Source organism: Centruroides sculpturatus, unplaced genomic scaffold (assembly GCF_000671375.1).
Source record: "Centruroides sculpturatus isolate CEXI.00-Female unplaced genomic scaffold, Cexi_2.0 scaffold272, whole genome shotgun sequence".
NCBI lineage: Eukaryota > Metazoa > Arthropoda > Arachnida > Scorpiones > Buthidae > Centruroides > Centruroides sculpturatus.
In genome coordinates, this window is record NW_019384484.1 from 571,097 (window position 1) to 594,374 (window position 23,278).

At 27.7% G+C, this 23,278-nt stretch overlaps 1 protein-coding gene across 1 annotated transcript in view; it reads right to left on the reverse strand.

Annotated features, from left to right (window-relative positions):
* The window catches only part of LOC111621532 (ubiquitin carboxyl-terminal hydrolase 4-like), a 119,038-nt gene that overhangs the window by 72,667 nt on the left and 23,093 nt on the right, over positions 1–23,278 (reverse strand). The window contains exons 2-6 of the mRNA XM_023363690.1: positions 21,201–21,328; positions 15,450–15,616; positions 14,331–14,421; positions 5,514–5,659; positions 1,360–1,415 (exon numbers count right to left, since the gene is read on the reverse strand). Of these exons, the coding sequence (XP_023219458.1) occupies positions 1,360–1,415; positions 5,514–5,659; positions 14,331–14,421; positions 15,450–15,616; positions 21,201–21,328 (588 nt within the window). The remainder of the gene's footprint in view (positions 1–1,359; positions 1,416–5,513; positions 5,660–14,330; positions 14,422–15,449; positions 15,617–21,200; positions 21,329–23,278) is intronic.

Genomic DNA, 23,278 nt, shown 5'->3' on the forward strand with positions numbered 1-23,278 from the left:
ATTTTCTCTAAGCCTACTTTCTGACTTTTGTACAAAAACCTTCAAAAACCATACTTATAGTTACACTAGCAAAAAATCCAATTAGGAACATTTAGTTTAATTGTTACCAGTACTTTCCACACAAAAAATGTGGGTGTAGTTATGATACGTTGTTTACAATTCACTAAAATGTAATTGGGGTTCCATAATACCACCTTCTCCTCTATTGTTAAATAGTGGAAAAAATGTTCACTGTTATTTTGTAAGTTTTCTTAAGGAAAAAATTTATGAAAATATAAAAACTATTAAAATTTTAATATTTATTTTATCATCTTGTAAAGTTCTTCTGATCACCAGAAAAGTTTTATTTTGCATAATTAAAATTATTTTTGTTTATATCTAATATTTTAGCATACTGACTGCCAACTACAAATTATCTCATAGTCAGCAATCGAATATGGCACCATGTATGACAGGGTTGTCCAACCTGTCTTCCTAATGGACCAATTAGAAATTTAGGTGTATTCAGTGGGCCACAAATGTACTTTATATAAATATATGCTTTTAAAAAGATCAAAATGTGAATATCAAATTTTAATAACAAATACATATAATTACAAAAAATACTGTATTATTGACAGTAAAAAAAGAAATTATACTCGCACAAAATAAAATTCAATGCAATTTTTGACATTTCCTTCCTTTTATAATATTGTCAATATCTGCTTTTATGGTACTAGTCTTAATTCTAAGAATGTTAATTAAATGGGAATCACTCAATCTATTTCTTTCAGCAGTTTTGATATTTTTCACGCACAAAAAGAATTATTCACAACAGTATGTACTACCCCACATTCATAACAGTTCTCTAGATAAAACAGTTTTATAACACCAATTACGTCATTATGACATCAAAGGGTATCCAGTGTAATGAGAAAAATTTTTATGACATACTTTACCAAAGTAAATGAAAATATACCTAAAAAATTTAGGGTGCAGCTCGTGGATTGGACATCCCTGATCTATGAAATAACTCATAAAATGTTGTCCGTTGTGTTTTGCCAGATACGACTATTCCCATAGTAAGTAGTTATTATAACTGATTAGTGGGCATCAGGAATGAGAGCAATATATCTAGTATTATAGAACAAACCATACAAACTTTAAAATGTAATACAAGTTCTCTGTTTTGATTGCCAGATACAAATATTTTTATAGTAAATATATTATTAAAGTGGCTTGAAAACTCAGCACTCGATAACCTGGTGGTCTGGATAACTCGGCCACACCCTGGCAGGGCAAAAAAATCCTTAGTTATGCAGTATTATTTGCAATTAAAGACCATTTACAATTCAATTCATTTAAAATAGTAACATTCACCTTTTTACTTGTCTTGGCCAGGTACCATCATCATTTCTTTGTTCAATTATGATCACCTAAAATAAAATTCATTTGATTTAAAAAAAATATTATATGTAAAATAAAATTTTTATAAAATTGAAGTGTTAGGCATTTATTTTAATTTTTAAGTATATACAGTGGTACCTCAGTATACATCTGCTTTAGAATATATCCAATTCGGAATACGTCCTGTTTGAACAAAACAAATTTTGCTTGGTATATGACTTTTGTTCAGTATACAACTTAATTCAATTATAAGCGCCATCTATGAACAAGTATCACTATTGGTGTACTAGGCCAGACTAGACATTCGCAGTCTGTTAAATTTCTTCTGATTTTAATTTGTAAGTAAAATTTTATTATTTTTATTAATCATGAATTGCAAAAAGGCAAATGAAAAGCAACAGGAAACTAAAAAAATGACTAGAATCACAATGGAACTGAAAAAAGAGACTGTTGAGAAATATGAAGGTGGCACACATGTTCGAGATTTTAACTGTTGCATACCGTATTCCAAGAACGATGATATCGACAATCATGAAAAATAAAAACATTAAATCTGTTAATGTTGTGAAAGGGGTTAAATCAATTTCTAAACAGAGATCGAAGACATTAGATCATGTTAAGAAATTGTTTCTGCTTTGGATAACTGAAAAAATAGTATGCTAGAGATAGTGTATCAAAAGCAATTATTTGCGAGAAAGCTAAAAAGATACATGAAAAAAATCAAGCAGGAAAGCTAGCCAGGAAAGCGAGGTGTTTAAAGCCAGCCATTTTTTTTTTCATGAGAACGAATTAATCATTTTTACATTACTTCTTATGGGAAAGGTTGGTTCGGTATACGTCCTATTCAGTATATGTCCAAACATCAGGAACGGATTAAGGTCGTATATTGAGGTTCCACTGTATATTCATAATATTGCATATTTATACACAGTAAATGTAAAATAGCTTTAGTTAGAAAAATTCCTCTGGGAAAATATCTCATATTGAACTTTTAATATATATTTTTGATTTTAATACTCATTATATTCTATGTTTATCAGAATTTCAGGTTGTGTAAACCAATTAACAATTATTGCATGTCTGCTATTTCATCAACATTTAATGTTGATGAAATAGCAGACATGCAATTTAATGTTGATGAATGCATTTTAATAATGTTGCAGAATGCATTTAATGTTGATGAAATAGCAGACATTTAGAATCATATATGACTTTAGAATCATATATATCAAATACATCTTCAAAATTCTAGACATCATCACTTATTTTTAAGTAGTATGAAATTTATTAATTTCAGCATTAAATAAGTATAACATAATTATCTCTGAATGATCACTTTAAATTCATGACTATTCTGTTTTCTATGAGGTTGATGGACAGACATGCAGTTATAAATCATCAGTTAACCTCTACATGAAAGTTTGATGAATTCAATTAAGGCATAATATTATATACTACCTCTGGAAAAGTTTGGAATCACTATTCACATTTTCTGATATTATCAAGTCTCTCATGTCATTACTGCAATTTTGTCACAGGAATCAACTGATACAAAACTATGACAAAACTATGTTCTAATATGCAAACACTAAACAAATAAACAGCAATTAAGTGCAAAATCAAAATTTACTTACAACAAAAATAGCAAACTCATTTTAGAAAAAGGTTTGATATCATACAATGCTGTGGAAATAAGAATATAATATAATAAATAGGCAAAACTTATACAATTTATCTAATATCTAATGCAAAACTGTTTTGTGTGTCTGAACTGCTATCATTGGTTCTTTATATTGGCACCTGAAATAGCTCCAATGGCTGAACTGTCTGACATAAAAAATCATATCATTGCATTGTTGAAGAATGGATATTCTCAATGTTGTGTTCACAGCCCACTTTAAGACATGGAAGAAATATATAACAATGAAAACTGTAAAAACTTGATTCAAAAGTGGGTATTTACAGCTAACCTTGAAGAAATTGAATGATACTTCATCCAAGATCAGTAAAATATAAGTGACAGAAATTGCATCCATTCCACATTATTCCTATCAGAAAATTAAGATAAAGCAAAGGTTAACCAAAATTCACCAATAGAAATGACTGTTATGGACTAAAGAATGAAAATTACTGATCTTTAGAATAGATTTGTGTCATCTTCAGCAATGAGTCAAAGAGCAACATCATCTATGAAGATGATGGTTGTTTATTCATGTGGTGAAGGAAAGGTGTGAAGTATCAAGGCAAGTACCTGGAATGCAAAGTTACATTGCTCCAGTCTGTCATTATATAGCGATATATCACAAAACAAGGACCTGGAAAACCATGTTCTTAATGTCACTATGAATATATAGAGATGCTGGATGGATACCTTAACCCAACAATTATTGAAGACTTGTTTAGAGGTGAGCACATCATCTTCCAAGATGACAGTCAGTTACAGAATTCTTCATTTGAAGAAATTTGGAAAGAATGGATAGGTCACAGAAAAGACCAGATTTAAATTTAATAGAAAATGTGTAGTGTTTACTGAGTGCATTGTGAATTCTTAGCATCCATCAAACAAGGAAGGCTAAAAAAAACGTTAATTATGCCTGAAATAATATCAGAGCAGAAACCTGTAAAAAACTCTTAGGCATTGATTCCACAACTGTAATTAAAGCCAAAGGATGCCATGCAAATTATAAATACTGATTTTATGTTTGTGATTCCGTACTTATTTCCACAGCCTCATATGATTCCAAAGCTTTTTCCAAGATGACTTTGTTATTTTTGTCTTAAGAAAAAGGTTTTTTTTTTGATATTTAATTGCTATTTATTTGTTTGAAATTTGCATACTGAAACATAGTTTTGTTATCAGTTGATTTCTGTAATAAAGCATACACAAACTTACAGTAATGACATAAGAGAGTCATTAACTCTAAAAAATATGAGTGATGATTCCAAAAATTTTTTCAGGGATAGTGTTTATATATAAAACTAGCTGTTACCCACAGCTTCGCTCGCGCAGATTTTGCAAGCAAACCCTATTTACATTCAATATTTCAACAACCATAGTAATTGTTATTTAACACCTACCACTGAGAATGATGAGAATCGCTGAGAATCAAACAAATTTGATAAATTTTCTGGAACATTTACAATCGTTCTATAATCGAACCAATAAGCAAAAAGAAATCCGAATTTAAAATGGTTCAAATATTTGATTAAAAAATCAAAAAATATATTAAAAAATATCTCGTGTTATAACAATGTCTGAAATGTTATTAATTTATACCCCTAAGTACTCAATGAAGACTAAACGTAATTAAAAACAAAAAAATTGCATCTAAAATAGTACAGTAGAAGCCATTCTTCTGGTTAAGCCTTAATGCTCTCCCTCTTCCCCCGCTGGGGAATTTTGAAAAATCCCTTCTTAGTGTGCATTTTCATGACGTACCCTAACTGTGTACCAAATTTCACCTCTAGGTTCTGGAACTTTCTAGAAAAAACTGAAACATTCTCATTGAAGCATCACACATTTTTGAAGTCAATCACTTTCAAACCCCATATCTCTCACACCCTTATAGCTATCGAGACACAACAACCATAGTGCACGATGGGTGACTTGGGGCTACTACCACATACAAACACCATTCATGTGCGATGTGTAGTTTTGGCTGCAGAGTGACGTATAGGCACAAACACGCCCATTTATATATATATAGATGTAGCAACATAAACTGATCATTATAATTCATATAGTTAACAATTAAAAATAGATTTAAATTTTAAAATTCTTTAACAATTTCAGTTCAATTCATAAATAAAGTTTTTATTTATGAATTTATACTGTACACTAGTACTATGTATATATTATACATAGGTATTTACACTGTATTTATTCCATAATCTTGTTTCTTTGTCTGCTGGTATCTTAAATATTTTCCTCATTTCTTGTTCAATATGTTCTAAATATGTTCAATATGTTCTAAATAAAGTTTTTATTTATGAATTGCTATCTTAATACTAAAAACAAAGTAAGTGTAAAAACTTTGTAATCTTATACTTAAATGCATTGTAATTAATAAAAAGAATGAATTAATTAAAACATTTCCTTAAATTTTTGAAAAAGAAATTTTAAATACCTGTCCTTGATAAAGTCCAGCATCTTGTACAGTACTTTCTTTGTTATTTAAATGTTCATAGGTATTTACACTGTATTTATTCCATAATCTTGTTTCTTTGTCTGCTGGTATCTTAAATATTTTCCTCATTTCTTGTTCAATATGTTCTATAAAAAATTTCAAATAAGTTATGTAACATTATATCCAAATATCACATACCAAATTATAAAACATTTTAAAATCAAATTTAACATTTTCAATTAATGTATTTGCAGTGTATAACATGTGCTTTTTCCTAAAAATATGTTTCAAAACCAGAATAAACTAAATCTTGAAATTTTAATTAGAATTTTGATTGGACAGAATTTGTTATTTTGTGTTTTTACCCTTATATGTGATTTCAAGTGAAATACGTAATAATTTGAAATATACATAATGTTAAATAATTAAAGACAACAAAGGATACACTTCTTATAGTGAAATAAAATCTTCAAGTATCTAATTTCATTTTAAACAACTTGCACGCAGTATTTCCAGATCCAGATAACACTCCCAACTTACATAGACTGCAATGGAAACTTTTCCTGGTTTCTTTTCCCAACTGAATAATTCCCCCAATGCATAAGAGTATGAACTTTTCTCAAATGATGACACCACTTAAAACAGAGTAATCTATCTACTCTTCAAGTACACAACACTCAACAGCTTGAATCTGCAGTTTCATAATGACAGTTTTCAAGATACACATCTAACAGTTTTCATGTGCAATAGTATTAGTGATATTCTAGTTTAAAAATTCTATAGTAATCCATGATAAAGATATGAAGATATCAATATGCATCTATGTCCTTAATCAAAATTATTCTTTCAATCACTATATCAGTGTATTTCTATTAATAGGACTTATCATACTGGTGTATAAGATTACAGCCTCACAGTTACACAGATTAAAATTGTTTTATTTTACAATTACCTGGACACATACAATTTGCATTTCGGACTTGTACGTCCCTCTTCAGATTGTATTATAATATTTGATAAAAGAAAGACAGATGAAAAAACAATTATAAATAAAGCTAATGAAATAAAAGAAAATATTAAATTTGAATTAGAAAAAGAAAAACAAAACAGTATTAATTATTTAGATATAACAATTATAAGAAAAGAAGATAAATTGATTTATAAAAAATATGTAAAACCCTATGCAGATTCCAAAAACAATTAATTATAATTCAATTATACCGATTAATATGAAATATAATATACAGTCATACCCCGACTTACGCGAACCTGGAGTTACGCGATTTTGAAATTTCATCGATTCGTCTTTTGTTTCAGCGCCACGCAACTCTTGATTATTCACTCCCCCCCACATTATTGTTTAGCTTACGTGTTCAGACGTGTCGCGCAGAATTGACGCATAGCTACAATTTATTTTGTGTAATTTATTTCTGTTTGTTATATCTACGGAGACTTGAGAGACTCTATGTGGTGATTTCTTGTAACCGTGAACGAACCAAAAGGTGAAATAAGATTAACGAGAACATTTATTAGCTTACATACATCCGACTTGAATTTTACACAAAGGCATCTGCAATCGTGAACAATTGACGAAAAAAGTATACATTTATCAGATAATAAACAAAGACTCATTTTGTAAACAATTTACCTTTTGTATATACAACTGACAAGATTACCTTTCAAATTATAAACAGACTCGATCCCAAGCGGTCTTTTGATCGTCGGACATACAAAAGAAATGAATAGATGGCGCCTAACTTAAGCGCGGTTTACAATAACGAATATGATTAATCTTAACACTCTACTATGTCATCCAAACGAAGTAGAACTGATTCTTCTGCATCAAACAAGAAAAGAAAAACTTTATCTTTGGAATGTAAAGTTAACATTATTAAAGACTTCGATACAAAAATTAAAATTTGTGAATTGGCAAAGAAGTTTGATCTACCGAAATCGACGGTCAGAACAATTATAAAAGGTAAAGAAAAAATTCTCGAAGCTGTGAAAAATGCTCAATCTTTAAATTCAAGCATCATTCGTAAACGTCACAGTATTATCGCTGAGATGGAAACAATGTTAAAATTATGGCATAATAATCAAGTAAATGTGGAAAATTGTAAAATAATATAGGCTTAATTAGTTATAAATATGTATTATCTAAGATTTTATTAAATTTTATTATTAAGATTTTATTTTTTCCTAAATTATTGTTTTCTTTAGTCTCCGGCCCCAATTAAAAATAATTTGTATGTATTTATATGCAAAATTATACCCCGACTTACGCGAATTCGACTTATGCGGTTATTGCTCGGTCCCACCTATCGCATAAGTTTGGGGTATGACTGTATTTAAAATGTATATCAATAAAATAAGGCAACGAACAACTGAGATAGAAACACAGGAAAAAGAAGTAAATGATGTTATCAAAAATGTTTATCTTAAATGATTATCCGAAAACATTGTTAAATAAATGGGTTAAAAATATAGAAAACAATAAGCAATCAAAAAAATTAATAGATAAAGAGAAAAAAATTTGTGAAAATAAGGTATATCCCAAAAGTATTTGAAAGAGTCAAAAAATTATTAGATAAGAAAATTAATATAATATCAGAAAAAGTCAATATAACGAAGAAACATCTATGTTATAAAAACGGGGAAAAAATGATATAATGGAAGAAAAAAGTGTAGTGTATTCGTTTAATTGCAATTGTAATCCAGAAAAAACATATATTGGAGAGACAAAAAGAAAATTAAAGATAAGATTAAACGAACATATTAGAGCAATACGTGGAAATTATGCAAATTCTGCAGTAGCGGAACACTGCAATTCAACAGGATGTGAAATTATATTAAAATCAGTTAAAATAAGAAAAAAAGAAGAAAATAATTATAAACGATAATTATATGAACACATTAATATAATCAAACAAAACAATAGAATGAATAACAACAACAACAACAGAAGAGAAATACACCAATCATGGAGAAGAATGATAGCCACAAACAGGAAAGTGACGTATAAAGAGAATGAAAGAGACTGGCAAAGACAAAGTGAAAGTGAAGAAAGACAAAAAGAAATGAAAGTTAGAATTAGTTTTAAATGTACAAATATATAAAATGTTAATGTTTATTGTAAAATGTCAACATTTAACGAAAAATGTCAGTGTTTAATGTAACAATTATTGGTTTTAATACAGGAATGTTTTAAAATTAATATTGATTGTAATTGGAATGAATTATTGGAGGATAGACGGAATAGAAATAACATTAAAATAGTATGAATTTTATAATTTATTATCGTAGGCATAAGAATTTTAAAAATATTGTCAGTAAATTAAGTTTGTTTGAATTTTATTTAGAATTTGTTTGTCAAATACCTGCTGAAGAGGGACGTACAAGTCCGAAACGCAAATTGTATGTGTCCAGGTAATTGTAAAATAAAACAATTTTAATCTGTGTAACTGTGAGGCTGTAATCTTATACACCAGTATGATAAGTCCTATTAATAGAAATACACTGATATAGTGATTGAAAGAATAATTTTGATATGAAGATATCCTTTACTAATCTATGATTGAAAACAAAACTAAACATTGCTTTACTATTGCTTTCAAACTTAGCATCATTGCATATGCAAAGTAAAATGGCAACACAAGATTTTCGGTTGCTCCCAACTGAAAAAAACGATGCCAACAAGAAGGAAACAATATGACAATGATTTAAAAATGATTGAATGTAATAAATAATCTCTGCAAAGGAATTGTAAGATAATCAGAACATAAAGATTTAAAAAATGATGTGTATTAAAGAACAAAATTTGATATTTCACTATCTACAAAAGTGATTGATCACCAGTCAAAATAAATGGCAACAGACAAAGATATTGTTAAATTTACTAATTCAACATCTTGGCATTATAGGTTAATAAAAAGAAATAACCTATGTATGTGCACAAAAAAATATCACAAAAGATGCCAAGTGAATATGAAAATAAAGTGATTGACTTACATAAGTAAGTTATTAATGCTAGGAAACGATAGAACTTTGAACTATCACAATTAGGAAATATGGATGAGGTATAATATCTATGACATTTAATTTGCCTTCAAGCAAAATAGTACACAGTAGAGCATCGTTTATCCGAATCAATTGGGGACTGGGGTTGTTTGGATAACTTATTTTTCGGATAACCGATTATGTACGAAAAAATATATTAACCTATCCCATGTTGAAATTTTTCTCTGTTGCATGTCACTTCGCATTGAATTTTCATCAATGTTAAGCCTAATGTAAACTTTTTAAAATAATAATCGTGGCTATTGCATCGTAAAAAATTATTTCTTTATTTTTTACAAACGAAATAAATATGTTGAAAAATATAAAAACAAAAAATATATACTTTAGATGTTGATCTAGTATCAAAAACGTTTGATTCAGCATGACACACAGTCCTCAGAAAAACACCACACAAAAGTGCCAGTGCTGCCAGCTAAAACACACACATCAACAAAAAAAAAAAAAAAAAAATATTGGAGTAGCCCAAGATATAGCCAAAGATTGCAGTACCACAGCACTAGCAAAAATTTAAATTTGCCAACTGGAATTCTTTCGGATAACTGATGTTTCGATTCAGATAACCGACGCTCTACTGTATATCAAAAAGTGCAAAAATATTATTGTTACAGTTTTTATCCCCACCCACCCAAAATACAACCACCATTACACATTTTGTCATGCTATTCTGATGGCACAAAAATGCCGTGTTTTCTGATTTTTAAATAAAGGACATATTACTCAACTAAAATTTGCCCTATTGAAATAAAAATAAATACATGCCTACCATAAAGGCTGCATTGCATGAATGGAAGAAGAATGAAATTGTGGACAGAACAAGTATGGTTCAGGTATCCTGCAGAATGTTAAACCATCTTTACTATTATGAGATCAATTTCATTGTCATAGAACTGAGGCTATTAAAAATAAACTTAGTTGAAAACTCAGTTGGCTGTAATTCCAAGAGATTTAACTAACCAGCTATAACTTAAGCATTTCTATTAGTAAGCCATTTCAATGATTCATGAAGAAGTGGAATAATTGCAGTCTTCAGATTTTAAAATAATAGCAACTAAAAAAAAGAAAAACTAACAATTTCATAAGTGTATGAATAAGCAAACCTCATGGAATGCAATAAAACTAGAGATTATTATTATTAACTTAAACCATTTAAAAAGTGTGATATCAGTAACGCTAATGCTCTTTATGGAACTAACACTGATTTATTGTGTGAAGAAAGCAATGACTCAGATTCAAATACAGAACAGATTTTAGAGAATATTTTGTGTAGCTCTGAAGATGAGGATAAAGATTAAAGTATTCTTGTAATCATACTTTTTCCTTAATACATAACTGTTTTACACAAGAAAAATTCTCTAAATTTGTTTTAATTTTGAATAATGGAGGATTTTTTAGAAAAAAATTCTTCAGAAAAAAACAGCTGCATTTATATTCCAGGAAATATAACAATTTGAATTCACAAAATACAAAAAAACCACATCTTGAGAATCTATTTAAATAAATAATTTGCAAGATGTGATTGTTTTGAATTCTTTCCAAATTAATTAAATGTTATAATCACAGCTCTGTTCCAATTTTATAACTGAACATTTTACTCAAAATTCTCATATAAATAATGGTTTTAAACTGAAGTTTAAAATTATTATTATTATTTTAAACCTATTTAAAGTTTAATACAGAATGAATTTACTAATGAATTAGTAATGTTTGAGAATGGATTAAAAATTACATAAATACCTTATAACAAAATAGAAATGTAATGTCCTATGCATTATGAAAGATTCTTTCATGCCTTTCCCTTTTCAAATGCCTACAAACTTGCATATATTTTATAAAAATTTTGAGATTTAATATAGTTATATTTAATTTATATAACGAAATATACACACTTTATATATTTAATTAGATTTGTTTAAAATATTGTGTGTCAGAAAATACAGAACACTTATTATTTCATTTTAAAAAGATTTAAAACTGCAACTTTGTTTTTTTGCAACTAACAAATTACTAATTTATAAAATATACCATAACTAGAGAAATTCTCCTAGTCAAGCATGACAAACTATCTTCTATGAGCAAGTAGCATGCCAATAATGTCATGGTCAGTATGAAAAGTTTTTTAAAAAATTTGTTATAGAAGTGATACAATGCAGATATTATTAAGATAAATGATGTCACTGCAACATGAGTACATCACTGAGCTGAATCTAGTGGCATCTCATAAAAAAAGCAAATTTTTTTAATATTTAAAATTAATTTATATGTATATACATCTTCAAATTAAATAGCCTGTGATTGGACAATGACAGCAGGAGTTACAAGGAATTCACTCACTCACGCACATACAAAGGCTATTATATTCAATAATAAATGATAAAGACGTTTCTACTATATTAACAAAGAACTAAAAGCAATACTATAAATAAATACTTTAATATTATTAAAAATGTAATCAAATCATCAAATATGTATTTCAATCTAACATTAAAATTTCTTTTTGAGTTAACACACATATACAGTCAAACAGGATAGCATCAAATAGGAGAGCATTTTGCTTACGAGAGTACTCTTCCATGCTCCTAGTTTTCTCCCCTGTGTTTTACATTAGTGAGACTCATGTTAACAGAGCTCCAGATAATAGAACAACGCATTTAAATAAGTGTCTTGTCAATAATATTTTTAGAGCAGCAATCAACATAAGGGAGAACTATTTTCAGGAAGATTTAGAAGGGTCTATCTTTAATATTATAGTACATCACTGCTCAGAGCACATGGCAGCAGGGCTTTCTATACTATGATATATGTTATGTGAAAATTTGGTGAAATCTTCCACTGGTCTGTTTTATAATATACTGATAGTGAAGATTTCTTACAGTTATAATAAACAGGCTTTATTGGACACACATGAGAAGCAATTACATATTAATTAAAAAAGTATCATAAAATATATATATGAATAAACAGTGCAGACAGGGCCATTGAAAGTGAAGAGCTGGAAATTTTTTCTTGGGCCAAGAGAAAATTTAGGGAGCCAGTGTGGTTCCTACTACTATAAAATTAATGTTATTTTTACTAACAGAAAATAAAATCTTTAAGACTGCCTTTTATTAATAAGAAAGATTCTATGCATTTTGTTTGTTTAGAAAAAAGAAAAGGAAAAAACATTGTTCTACTCCAAGCCCCATATAAGTTTTCCAATGATCCTGAGCACAAATCACATGTATGTCCTCATCTCAAGTGAACATGCCAAGAAATGATTAGCAACCAGGTTTCAGAGATCACACAACTTCACTTTAAAACATGCCTACAGTATTTGTTTTTATACTCTATGTCTTATTAGAGAGTATTCAGAAATTTTCGAGTAAGTACGTTCACATCTTTTTCAGCTAGGCGGGAGTACCATATTTCTAGGAAGAAGTGAAAGTAATGTAACTAGTACACTATATTTACTGATTATTTGACAAAACAATAAAATTGATATACGAATGGAAATCAACATGTAAGTAGAGTAAAATTGTGTGATAATGAATTTTAACATTTCTGTGTGTTCTATTGGGTTGTTCAGAAAGTAATTTGGTTTTTTTTTCCACTAGATGGATTAGTCGTATTTTACCCACCATTTTCATTCTAAACCGTATTATCATTATATATTTTGACAACTAGCATTTTAAAGTTTATTTGTAAAAAATTTTGTTTGATTTTGTGCAATTGTTTATTTTTTGTTTCCCATCAAATATGGAAGATCGAAAACAGCATTTTAGGCATATTTTGCTCTTTTATTACCAAAATGGTAAGAATGCTGTTCAAGTGAGAAAAAAATTGTGTGATGTGTATGGAGATGATGTATTGACAGAACGACAATGTCAAAACTGGTTTACAAAATTTCATTCTGGCAATTTCAATATGAAGATGCACCACATTCTGGATGACCATGTCAGACATTCTGGATGGCCATGTTCTTAAAGAGAGATGCTCTCTTTAAGAACATGGATTTTAAGGAATTTTTTTTTTTGGAGCTTTTACCAGACAATTTAACAACTGATTCGAAAGTGTACTGCCATCAAGTAAACAAATTGAGTAAAATCATCAAACAATCAAACAGAAAAGGTGGCCAGAATTGATCAACAAAACAGGTGTAGTGTTTTACCATGATAATGTCAAATTTCACACAAGTTTGGTAACTTGTCAGAAACCATTATAACTTAGATGGAATGTGCTATCACACCAACCATATTTGCCAGATCGAGCACACTCAGATTATTACTTGTTCCGGTCTATACAAATTTTTTTTAACCGTAAGACATTTACTTGAAATGACAATGTCAAAAATCACTTGGATCAGTTTTTTGTAAGCAACGATCAAAACTTTTATGAATGTAAAATCATGCTACTACCAGAAACGATGACAACAGGTATTTGACCAAAATGGTTGATATATAATTCAATAAAATATTTATTTATTATAAAAATATTGTGTTTTTTCATGGAAAAAAATGAAATTACTTTCCAAACAATCCAATATAAGTTACATAGAGTTCCAAAGACATGAAAAAGTGAAGAGAATAAATTATTATTAGCATCCCCTGGGTAATCTTGTTATTTCAGAGAAGGGAGTAGTCGTGATGAGAAACATGACACAGCAATCCAAAGGGTGCTCTCTTAAGTGAGCTCAACTGTATTAATTAAAATTATTATACAGTCTATCTACAAAATTAAAATTTACATTTAAAATCAATGACTTACCTATAGTGTCAACTTTACTAAACTTTTTAGTAACACAATTATCAGTATCATTGTTTTGACATAATTTAAATTCAACTAAATATACTTCAACCTAAGAAATAAAAACAAAAATATCATCAATACAAGTTCTTAAATACTTTTTAAACAATTAAAATTTTCAATTACAAATGAAAAAATTCTCTCTCTCTATATTTCTAATTATATATATATATATAGAAATAAATTTAAAAGTTGAAAGGAGAAAAATAAAATCAAGACACTGAAAAGAAATCCTTTTTTAAATTACTTAATATTTTCTAGTTTTATGAATTTATTTCCTATTATTATTTGTTAAAAACAAACATTAATTAATATAATAAATTTATTTTTTTAGTTAAAATAAAATACTTCTTAAATTATGTACAACATCTCATTTATGAATTTTTGAAACCAAAAATGTTTTTTCTCAAAAACATTGAAAATTTGTTTTGTCATTTGCTTATATTTTCAAGATAACATTACTTGAAAAATATCAGTTTTTAATATACATCTTAGAGGTCCCATTAAGAATTAATAAAAAATATTGTGAAAAATAAACATTTTTTCTTATAATAAAACAAACATACAGATCAATACAACTAAATTTTTTGTTTATCAAAGTATATTTAGTGCAACTGATGGTTGATTAATAATTGCATTGACACTGATTAATCAAAACTCATCAATTAATAATAAGTAAATTAAAAAATAATTTTATATATGTAATTAATTTACTGATGGTAATTCTAGAGAATTTAATTGAAAGCTCATATAACATCATGTAATTCTGTAAAAAAATTTTCCTCATAAAATAGTGAAGTCAATTAAATTATCTCCTTTTGAGGTCCATTGTTAATTTCTGAAAACAAATAAAATACGACAAATAGAAGTTTATTTATAAATAAATATTTTTAGTACATTAATTATTACTATAGAGAATGATTTTTGTTAAGTAATTTTCTTATTTCATAGACTTTAAAACAATAATTTTAATAATAATAATTTTTCCTGTAATATTTAAAAATTTATTTTTATGCAAATAAAAATTAAAATTTTAATAAAAAAAAAAGTAAATGTTTATCATTACTAATACATTATTACCTTGCAGTGTTTTACAAACATCCCATATTCAACTACTTTCCTTGCAATAGGTTCTTGTCCATCACAGATACCATACCAAGAAACTAGTAATTCCCAAGCTTCTTTAGGTACTAAGATATAATCTAATTCATCAATTAGGTGATCTTTAATTTCTGGTGAATTCTCTTCTGTTAAAAATGTATATTTTAAAATTAATTTTCAATAGAAATAAAACTAAAATATAATTAAATATGAATATATAATCATACATGTAATTATTTGTTAGTTATTATATAAATATANTTACTCATTAATAACTTTATAAAGTATAATTTTAGGTAGCTCTGTTTGAAGTCAATATAACTTCTAATAATAAAAATTAGATTAAAAAATGAATGAAATTCTTTTAAGGTTATTCACATTGATATCTTATATTTCACATATAAAAATATAACAGCAATATCAGATGGTAAATCAGTTAAAAATTTATAGATCCATTTGCAATTGTAGAGCTGAACTTAACAAATTATTCGTGTTAAGTTCTGACCTACTTTAACTGGAAATTTCCGGTTAAGAATAAATAACTGAATAAATTTAATGATAAATTAGCATTTAGAGCTATATATATTTTTTATATTTATTAAAATGTGAATAACGCCAGCCTTGTACTTATATTAGTTTTTTTTATTTAAAATACATTTGAAAGCTTATTAAATGTGTTTCTGAATGTCTACATGGGGCATATGCAGTGGTCCTCATTATCATGCAGTCAGTCAGTATGTTTCTGATGCTATTCAAAGATGGAAATGAGTAAATTGGAACATGCTCCATATTCACCAGACCTCAGTCATGCAACTTTGATTTGATTCCCAAAGTAAAGAAGCTTTTGTGTGGAAAACACTTTGCAAACAAAGAGAACATCTGGATATGTTTTGCTGAGAGTTAGCATATATTAGTGACTCAGATGCAGCCAGTTGTATTCACCACCTTCTCCATGTTGATAATCTACTGTGGACAATCTTGGAAACTACCTTGAATGGTGTTAGTAGTTAGTATTGTGCATTACTGTGGTCAGTTTTGTTTTTTGTGTACATTATATATCCTTACTAAACAATTATTAAATCCAAATAAGTGTTTTTCAGTTCCTCCCAACCAGACCAATATAACAATGATGTTCAGAAGCACATCCAACAGGCTTTCAAATATATATTTGTATTAATTAACTGTTGTAAATAATTTTCATGTTTGTTAATTATACATAAATTTCATAAACATATTTCTTGGAAATAATTATGTTTTATTATTAAAATTAATGTCCTAGTTATGATCTAGAAAAATTCAAATTTTATTCATTTATGAGTTACATTCCCAATATTAATGATGACCTTGCATTAAACAGTAAAATTAACTTCAGAAAATTAGTTTGCAATTCATAAAAATACATTTGTTGAGTAAGAAATTTTTACTAAGCCTATATTACTTCTTTTATATAAAATTCTAATTATTAAAATTGTGTACAAGCATACCTCGACTTACGTCGGTTTCGAGTTACGTCGTTCCCGATTATACGTCGCTTGTTAAAAAAGTATATGGAAAAATAAAAATCAAGTTTAAGTCATTTTATTCGACTTTACGTCTGTCCGTCACAAATATTGAAGTCGTAATATCACTAGATAAACGTTTAAAGCACATAAAATCATATTAAAATATATACAAGTATGTACTGTATTTACAGTACATGCATTCGTAAATTTAGATTACTTTTTTTGTACTATATTAAAAACTAAAATTTATTTGTTTGTAAGCTTAAAATAGATTTTTATTAACCATATATTATTTAAAATGCTTTCCTAGTGATAAGTAGATTCGGAGACAGGTAAATTCGACTTACGTCGTTTTCCTGGAACCAATTACCGACGTAATGCGAGGTATACCTGTATATGATTGTAAATGACAATTCATCAATATTAAATTATTTAGTCACATATCATCTATAATCAGAAATCATGATCATTATGTATATGAAGATATTATGTATATATATCTTAAACAATAACTGTCAGAAGGTGATAAAGTAGTCATCTTTTATTATTATTACTAGTTATGCAACTTATAATCATGTAATCTAATAATAATACTATCATATTTGAATGAAGAAAAAATAATATAATATGCATTATTACAGGATTGGTATAAAAATAATAGTAATGAAACTAGCCTTTTACAGACTTCATTTTCACTTCTAAACAAAAATATTAGAATTTGTTAAAAACACAGATACAGTAGACCCCCCTATAACGCAGGTTCATATAATGCAGATTCGTACATTGCGATGAAAAAATTGCGACCATATTCATATAAAGACACTAAAAGAGAATTGTAAAATGCGGTAAAACGTCATCGCCAACTTGTGTCACGACAGGATTGGTCGAATCTGGACCAATAGTGGACGAGCAGCCAAACTACTTACATGCTACGGAGAGTTTAGGCAGGTAAGTTGAGTTTATAGTATATAAATTAGGTACTGTAAGTCTAATACAGTACTGTAATTTTATACATTTCTTGTGAAAAAAACATTTCTTATTCAACGGCCATAAAAATGATTTCTATTAATGATGTCTCCAAAGTTCAGCGAATTTTTTGCAGAAAAATAAATTATTAGAAAACACGCCCACCATTTGGTGCGCTGCTCTGCGACGAAAACAAGCTTAAGCAATAGTGTCGTTAAATGGTGCACACTTGGTAAGTAATCCTACAATTTTTTGTTTATAGCATAGTTTATACGGATTATTCCCAAAAAATTATACATGTTTTGGAAATGTTGAGTCAAATTAGTCTAGAATCGATTAATTTTATGGAAGAAAACCTTTCAAACAGCTGTAGTCCATAAACTGCACATGTGCCGGGCTGTGATTGACTCATGTATTTAAGGATTCCTACAACACGAAATTCTTATAAAGCAGAACGTATCTACCGCATTATAGGGTGGGGGTCAACTGTACAGATCCAAGTAATTTATTCACAAAATTTTATTATATCTCAATAATCAATTCAACACTTGAATCTAAACAATTTTTAAAATAGTGATAACAATTTTAATAGAGCTACAAATCAAACAAAAAAAAAAAATTGATCATCAAGAAAACAAAAATGTATAATATTTTTTATTGTGTTATTCAAATCTTTCAAATTTGGTTTTTCTAATTCCAGATTGATTTTACCATTGTTTTTAATGATAAATTCTCTCTATGTTTTTAAACAGTATATTTTTAAATTATGTAAAAAATTTTAGAACTAAACTGATTTTCGAAACAAAACAAGTCAAAAAAGTTTCATGTTTAATTTACTTATTGTATAGTTAATATCTCCGAATAGGTTGTTTGCATTCCAATAAAATGGTATCCGGTGGAAGAAGTGTTCAATTGTAAGTTATTATTTACAGTTCCAGCTTCTGGAATGTTTTAATTTATTTTAAAAAATCTACAGTGACATTTCTTTTCAAACAAAGCAATAACATTTCCATATAAAATTTTTATTTATTTCATGCTGACATCTAACATTAACAAACAACATACTTGTGTGCTCATTATGAAGTATAACAATATATCTGTAAAATAACACAAATAGCAATTACCAACATAACTGTATAAAAAATAATCTTAAACAGTTGATTCAAAATGTGAAGATAAATCCTTGTCTGTGAAATAATAGTAAAAAATGAGAAAATATTTATTGTGATATCATCACAATAATAGGCTGCAATTTTTAATTGTATTTTTAATTTATTTAATTTAAAATATATGCTCTCCTCCTCAAATTAGTAGTCTCTTACCCCTGTATTCACACTTTTCCTAATAACAACAATCATGCCAGAAGAAAATTTCTGAATTGAAATAACGTAACTTCCTTTCCAAACCAGAAGTTCATATATAGTTAATCAGTGTCTCCTGCCCCTAAGTTTTCCGTATCTGGTTTTCACTTTTATCTATCTAACATTATTTAAGATTAAGGATGGACAACAAATAGACGACAGTGGGAATTTATAGGCTTACAATTTTTTCAAAGTGCAGCCCAACCATCAGTCTAGAATTTTAGTAGTAACTAGATTTTATATAGAATTACAGAAAACAAATCAGGATTATTTAACGACATTCTTATTTATATTTTTATTTAATACATTTTTTAAAAAATCCAGCAGCAGTTGCATAACTTACCCAGCTATCTGAGATCTTATTTAGAAAATAAGTTTTATAATTTTAATTACAATATAACTTGTGTGGCACCATCTGTTATGAGATTTTATTATGAAAACTTTTTATATTTTTAGTTACTATAAAATGGCAAAAAGCTTCATTTTGACAGTAGAGATGAGTTTTATAAAAAGAATAAATGTTAATAATGAGTAAAATCATCATTAAGTCTGATCCTTCTGGAGATGCACATGGCCCTCCTCTCAACCTTTAACCACCAAAATTTAATATCATCAATGACCCTCATAAACAAGCCAACTTACCAAATTTTAATTAATTTTTATCCCATCCTGAGATATTAAGCAAATTAGATGCCAACACACACACAATTTTTTTTGCCATTTTTTTTTTTTTTACTTTTTTGGATTCAGGGAGTTTCAAAATGTGGAGATTTGCAAAAACAACTCTGCAAGTCAAATTTGACACAATTCCAATACTTTCCGTTGTTACATATACATAACAGCCAGGAAATTAAAAAAAAACAGTGAGCAATGACCTGTAAAGCTAATGATAAATTATTATTATTATTATTTTTATTTTGTAAATTAAACCATATACAAAATTTTTTGAAATTATAATTTCATAATGTAACAACAAGTATTGATTTTGTTTTGATTAAAATGATTCTTTGCTATTAGAAAAAAAAATCAATAATTTGCTTAATTTTGAAAAAAAATTAACTTATTTTAACAAGTTACAGACTTATTAGCATACTGGTAAGAACTGCTGTAAACACTGTGTTTTGATATAAACTCTCTTCTCATGTTAATTTAACAGCAATTTTTACCATTAACATTTTAAATTAAATCAGTTTCCTCTCTCCCAATTATTATATAAATTTATTAAAAAGAAAAAAGTTAAAATTGTATATAGTTTATAAATTCCTATATATATTTTTTGTTTTATGTTCAACAGATGAGAAAACTTTCCCATTAAACTGAAAGTTTTATAGTTTCCCACAAGTATGATAGTTATTATGTATTGTTATTCTACAGGAATATTTTATTGTTATTCTATGTTATAAATGACTTTGATCCAAGCTAGAGGTGATAATGACAAAAAGATTGACAATTGGGACAAAGTTTCAAGTTAGTTTCTTTTTCTACTTTAAAATTTGATCAGAATTTAATTTATTGATATTTTTTATGATGATTTTTTTAAATATTACCTATACAAATTACAATTATTGTAATTACATTAATTAAAAAAAAAAATAATTGTAATTTGTATAGGTAATATTTAAAAAAAATCATCATAAAAAATATCAATAAATTAAAATAAATTCTTTGTAAAAACTGAAAACAATTACACAAACTAAATATCAATCTTAAAGCTATAAAAATTTTTATACAAATGCAATAAAAGTTGTCTGTAAAGAGTTTATTAATAATACTATAATATGTCATATACACAGCTATCTTTAAAAAATATCAGGATAAATAAATTTCATTCATAAAGTACAAAGTTATTAATTTTTATTTATTTACATCATAAAAACTAATATTTTAATATTAATACTAACCTCTAAATAGGGAACTATTATCTATTGGTCCAGGATGAATTGTATTCTCTCCTATATTACTTGTATCCCAGCTATCATATCCTACATACTTTCTCCATTGTTTGAACCATTTGTTATCAACTAAATACCTAAATGTAAAAATTAGTTTGAAAGTGAATACAATTTGTAACTAAACTAAATTTAATTATTATTGTAAACAAATTAAGATACTTTATTTTAAAATAATTTCAAGATTTACTTTAAATAAAGTTTGATTATAATTTTATTTAAATAAACACAATTCAACAATGAATAAAAAATAAAAGGATAAAAACAATTTTTGGAAACTGATTTGTTTTTAAGAAAGGATTAATCTTGGATAGCATTTGAGTAACATGAAATATTAACTGATAAATTGAAATTAGTTTCATTGCAATATTAAAAAAATAGTTTAATAGCAGAATAAAACAATTTAACAGGTTATTTTTACATCAAATATATAGAAAGCAAATATTTGATCTACATTCTCCATGTGATACAAATAAATTTATTTAATAAACAATTCTATAAATTTAAATAATAATAATCAATAACGTGCCCACAAAATAAAGCATCTGTGGGGAATGGATAAAGGTACTTATTGTGCTAGTAATCCTTTTTGCACAGATGTCATATCACATATATTAACAAAAGTCTTGAAACATTAGGACTTTACAAAAGTACATACATCATACTACAGAAGGCTGTCATACTAAACATGTTTCAGAATTTCCTGTGTGACAAATACATACATGAACAGCACATAAAAATTTTTTTTTCTATAGTTATGCTTTGAGCTTGATCTAGCTTCGACTAAGCACCAGTATATACAGTGCTGTATATACAGTATATACAGTACCAGTATATACAGCCTGAGGCAAGTTTTAAGATGGAGCAAGATCCTATTATGGCGCCGCCTCGGTTGCCCCTAATTTATACACTTTAATTTTCTTTACCACTGAGGTGCCCCCTAGGACTTAGCACCTGGAGCGGCTGCTCCGTTTGCCCTACGGTAGGGCCGGCTCTGAATATATAAGTCATGTAGAAAACAGAACAAAACACAAAAAAATAATGAATTATTTTTGCTTTTAATGAATCAAGTATATATAAATAAATAACCTGATAATTTGAGTGATAATTATTGACAATCTTTTTCATATCTAAGTAATATTTACTATATTTATTTAAAGTAACACTAAACATTATAATGTATTCCTGATTTTTCAGTTTTTAGAACTTGCTATTCAAAATTCAGAAAAACTTTCTGTCAGAATTATGTAAACTGAATAACTGACTATTAAATTTAATAAACTAAAATGTACAAATTATTACAACAACAACTTAGAGTCAAACATGGATTACACAATACATCATCAGTCTGTAAGGAACAATATAAGTTTAGGTTTGCATTTCAATAAACTAAAAATAAGTATAAATAAAAATTTCATGAGTATGTCGACAGTGTGGTTAGCAGTGTATGAGCTATCCCACATGGCTATCCACACTATCGACACTCTCCAAAAACTTTGTTTTGAAGCATTAGAGCAGAGCATTCTCCCTATAGTCTTGGAGTTGTATTCTGGTCATCGTCTCTCGTAAGCCAGTCACTGATTGGTTAATCATTTGTTTACATCTCAAGAGATCATCGCATCTCTCTAAATGCGATTCTGGACAACTTTTTCTCTCTTCGCTTCTTTCATTTATCAGAGACAATGGATAGTTGTCTTTCGACCTGCCAATCATCTTTTGCCTCAATTTTGTTATATCCAGTATGGATGACTGGATGCTACTCGTGTTGTATGATTGCATTACAAAACATTCTCTATCTTGGGAAAGAATATTTCAAGAGAGAAAATGCTTCTTATTCTTTTTCAGTGCCTACTCAGAAATGCCACTGATTCCATTTTTTTTTTAATTATCCTACATTAACTACTGAACTATTGAGTATGATGTTAATCTTACTTAGATAGTTAAGAAGAAATTAGATGGTAATATTTCAAAAAATATCTAAGTATGCACGCTTTTCTAACTTAAGTTATTAAAATTTTTATTTCTTAAGA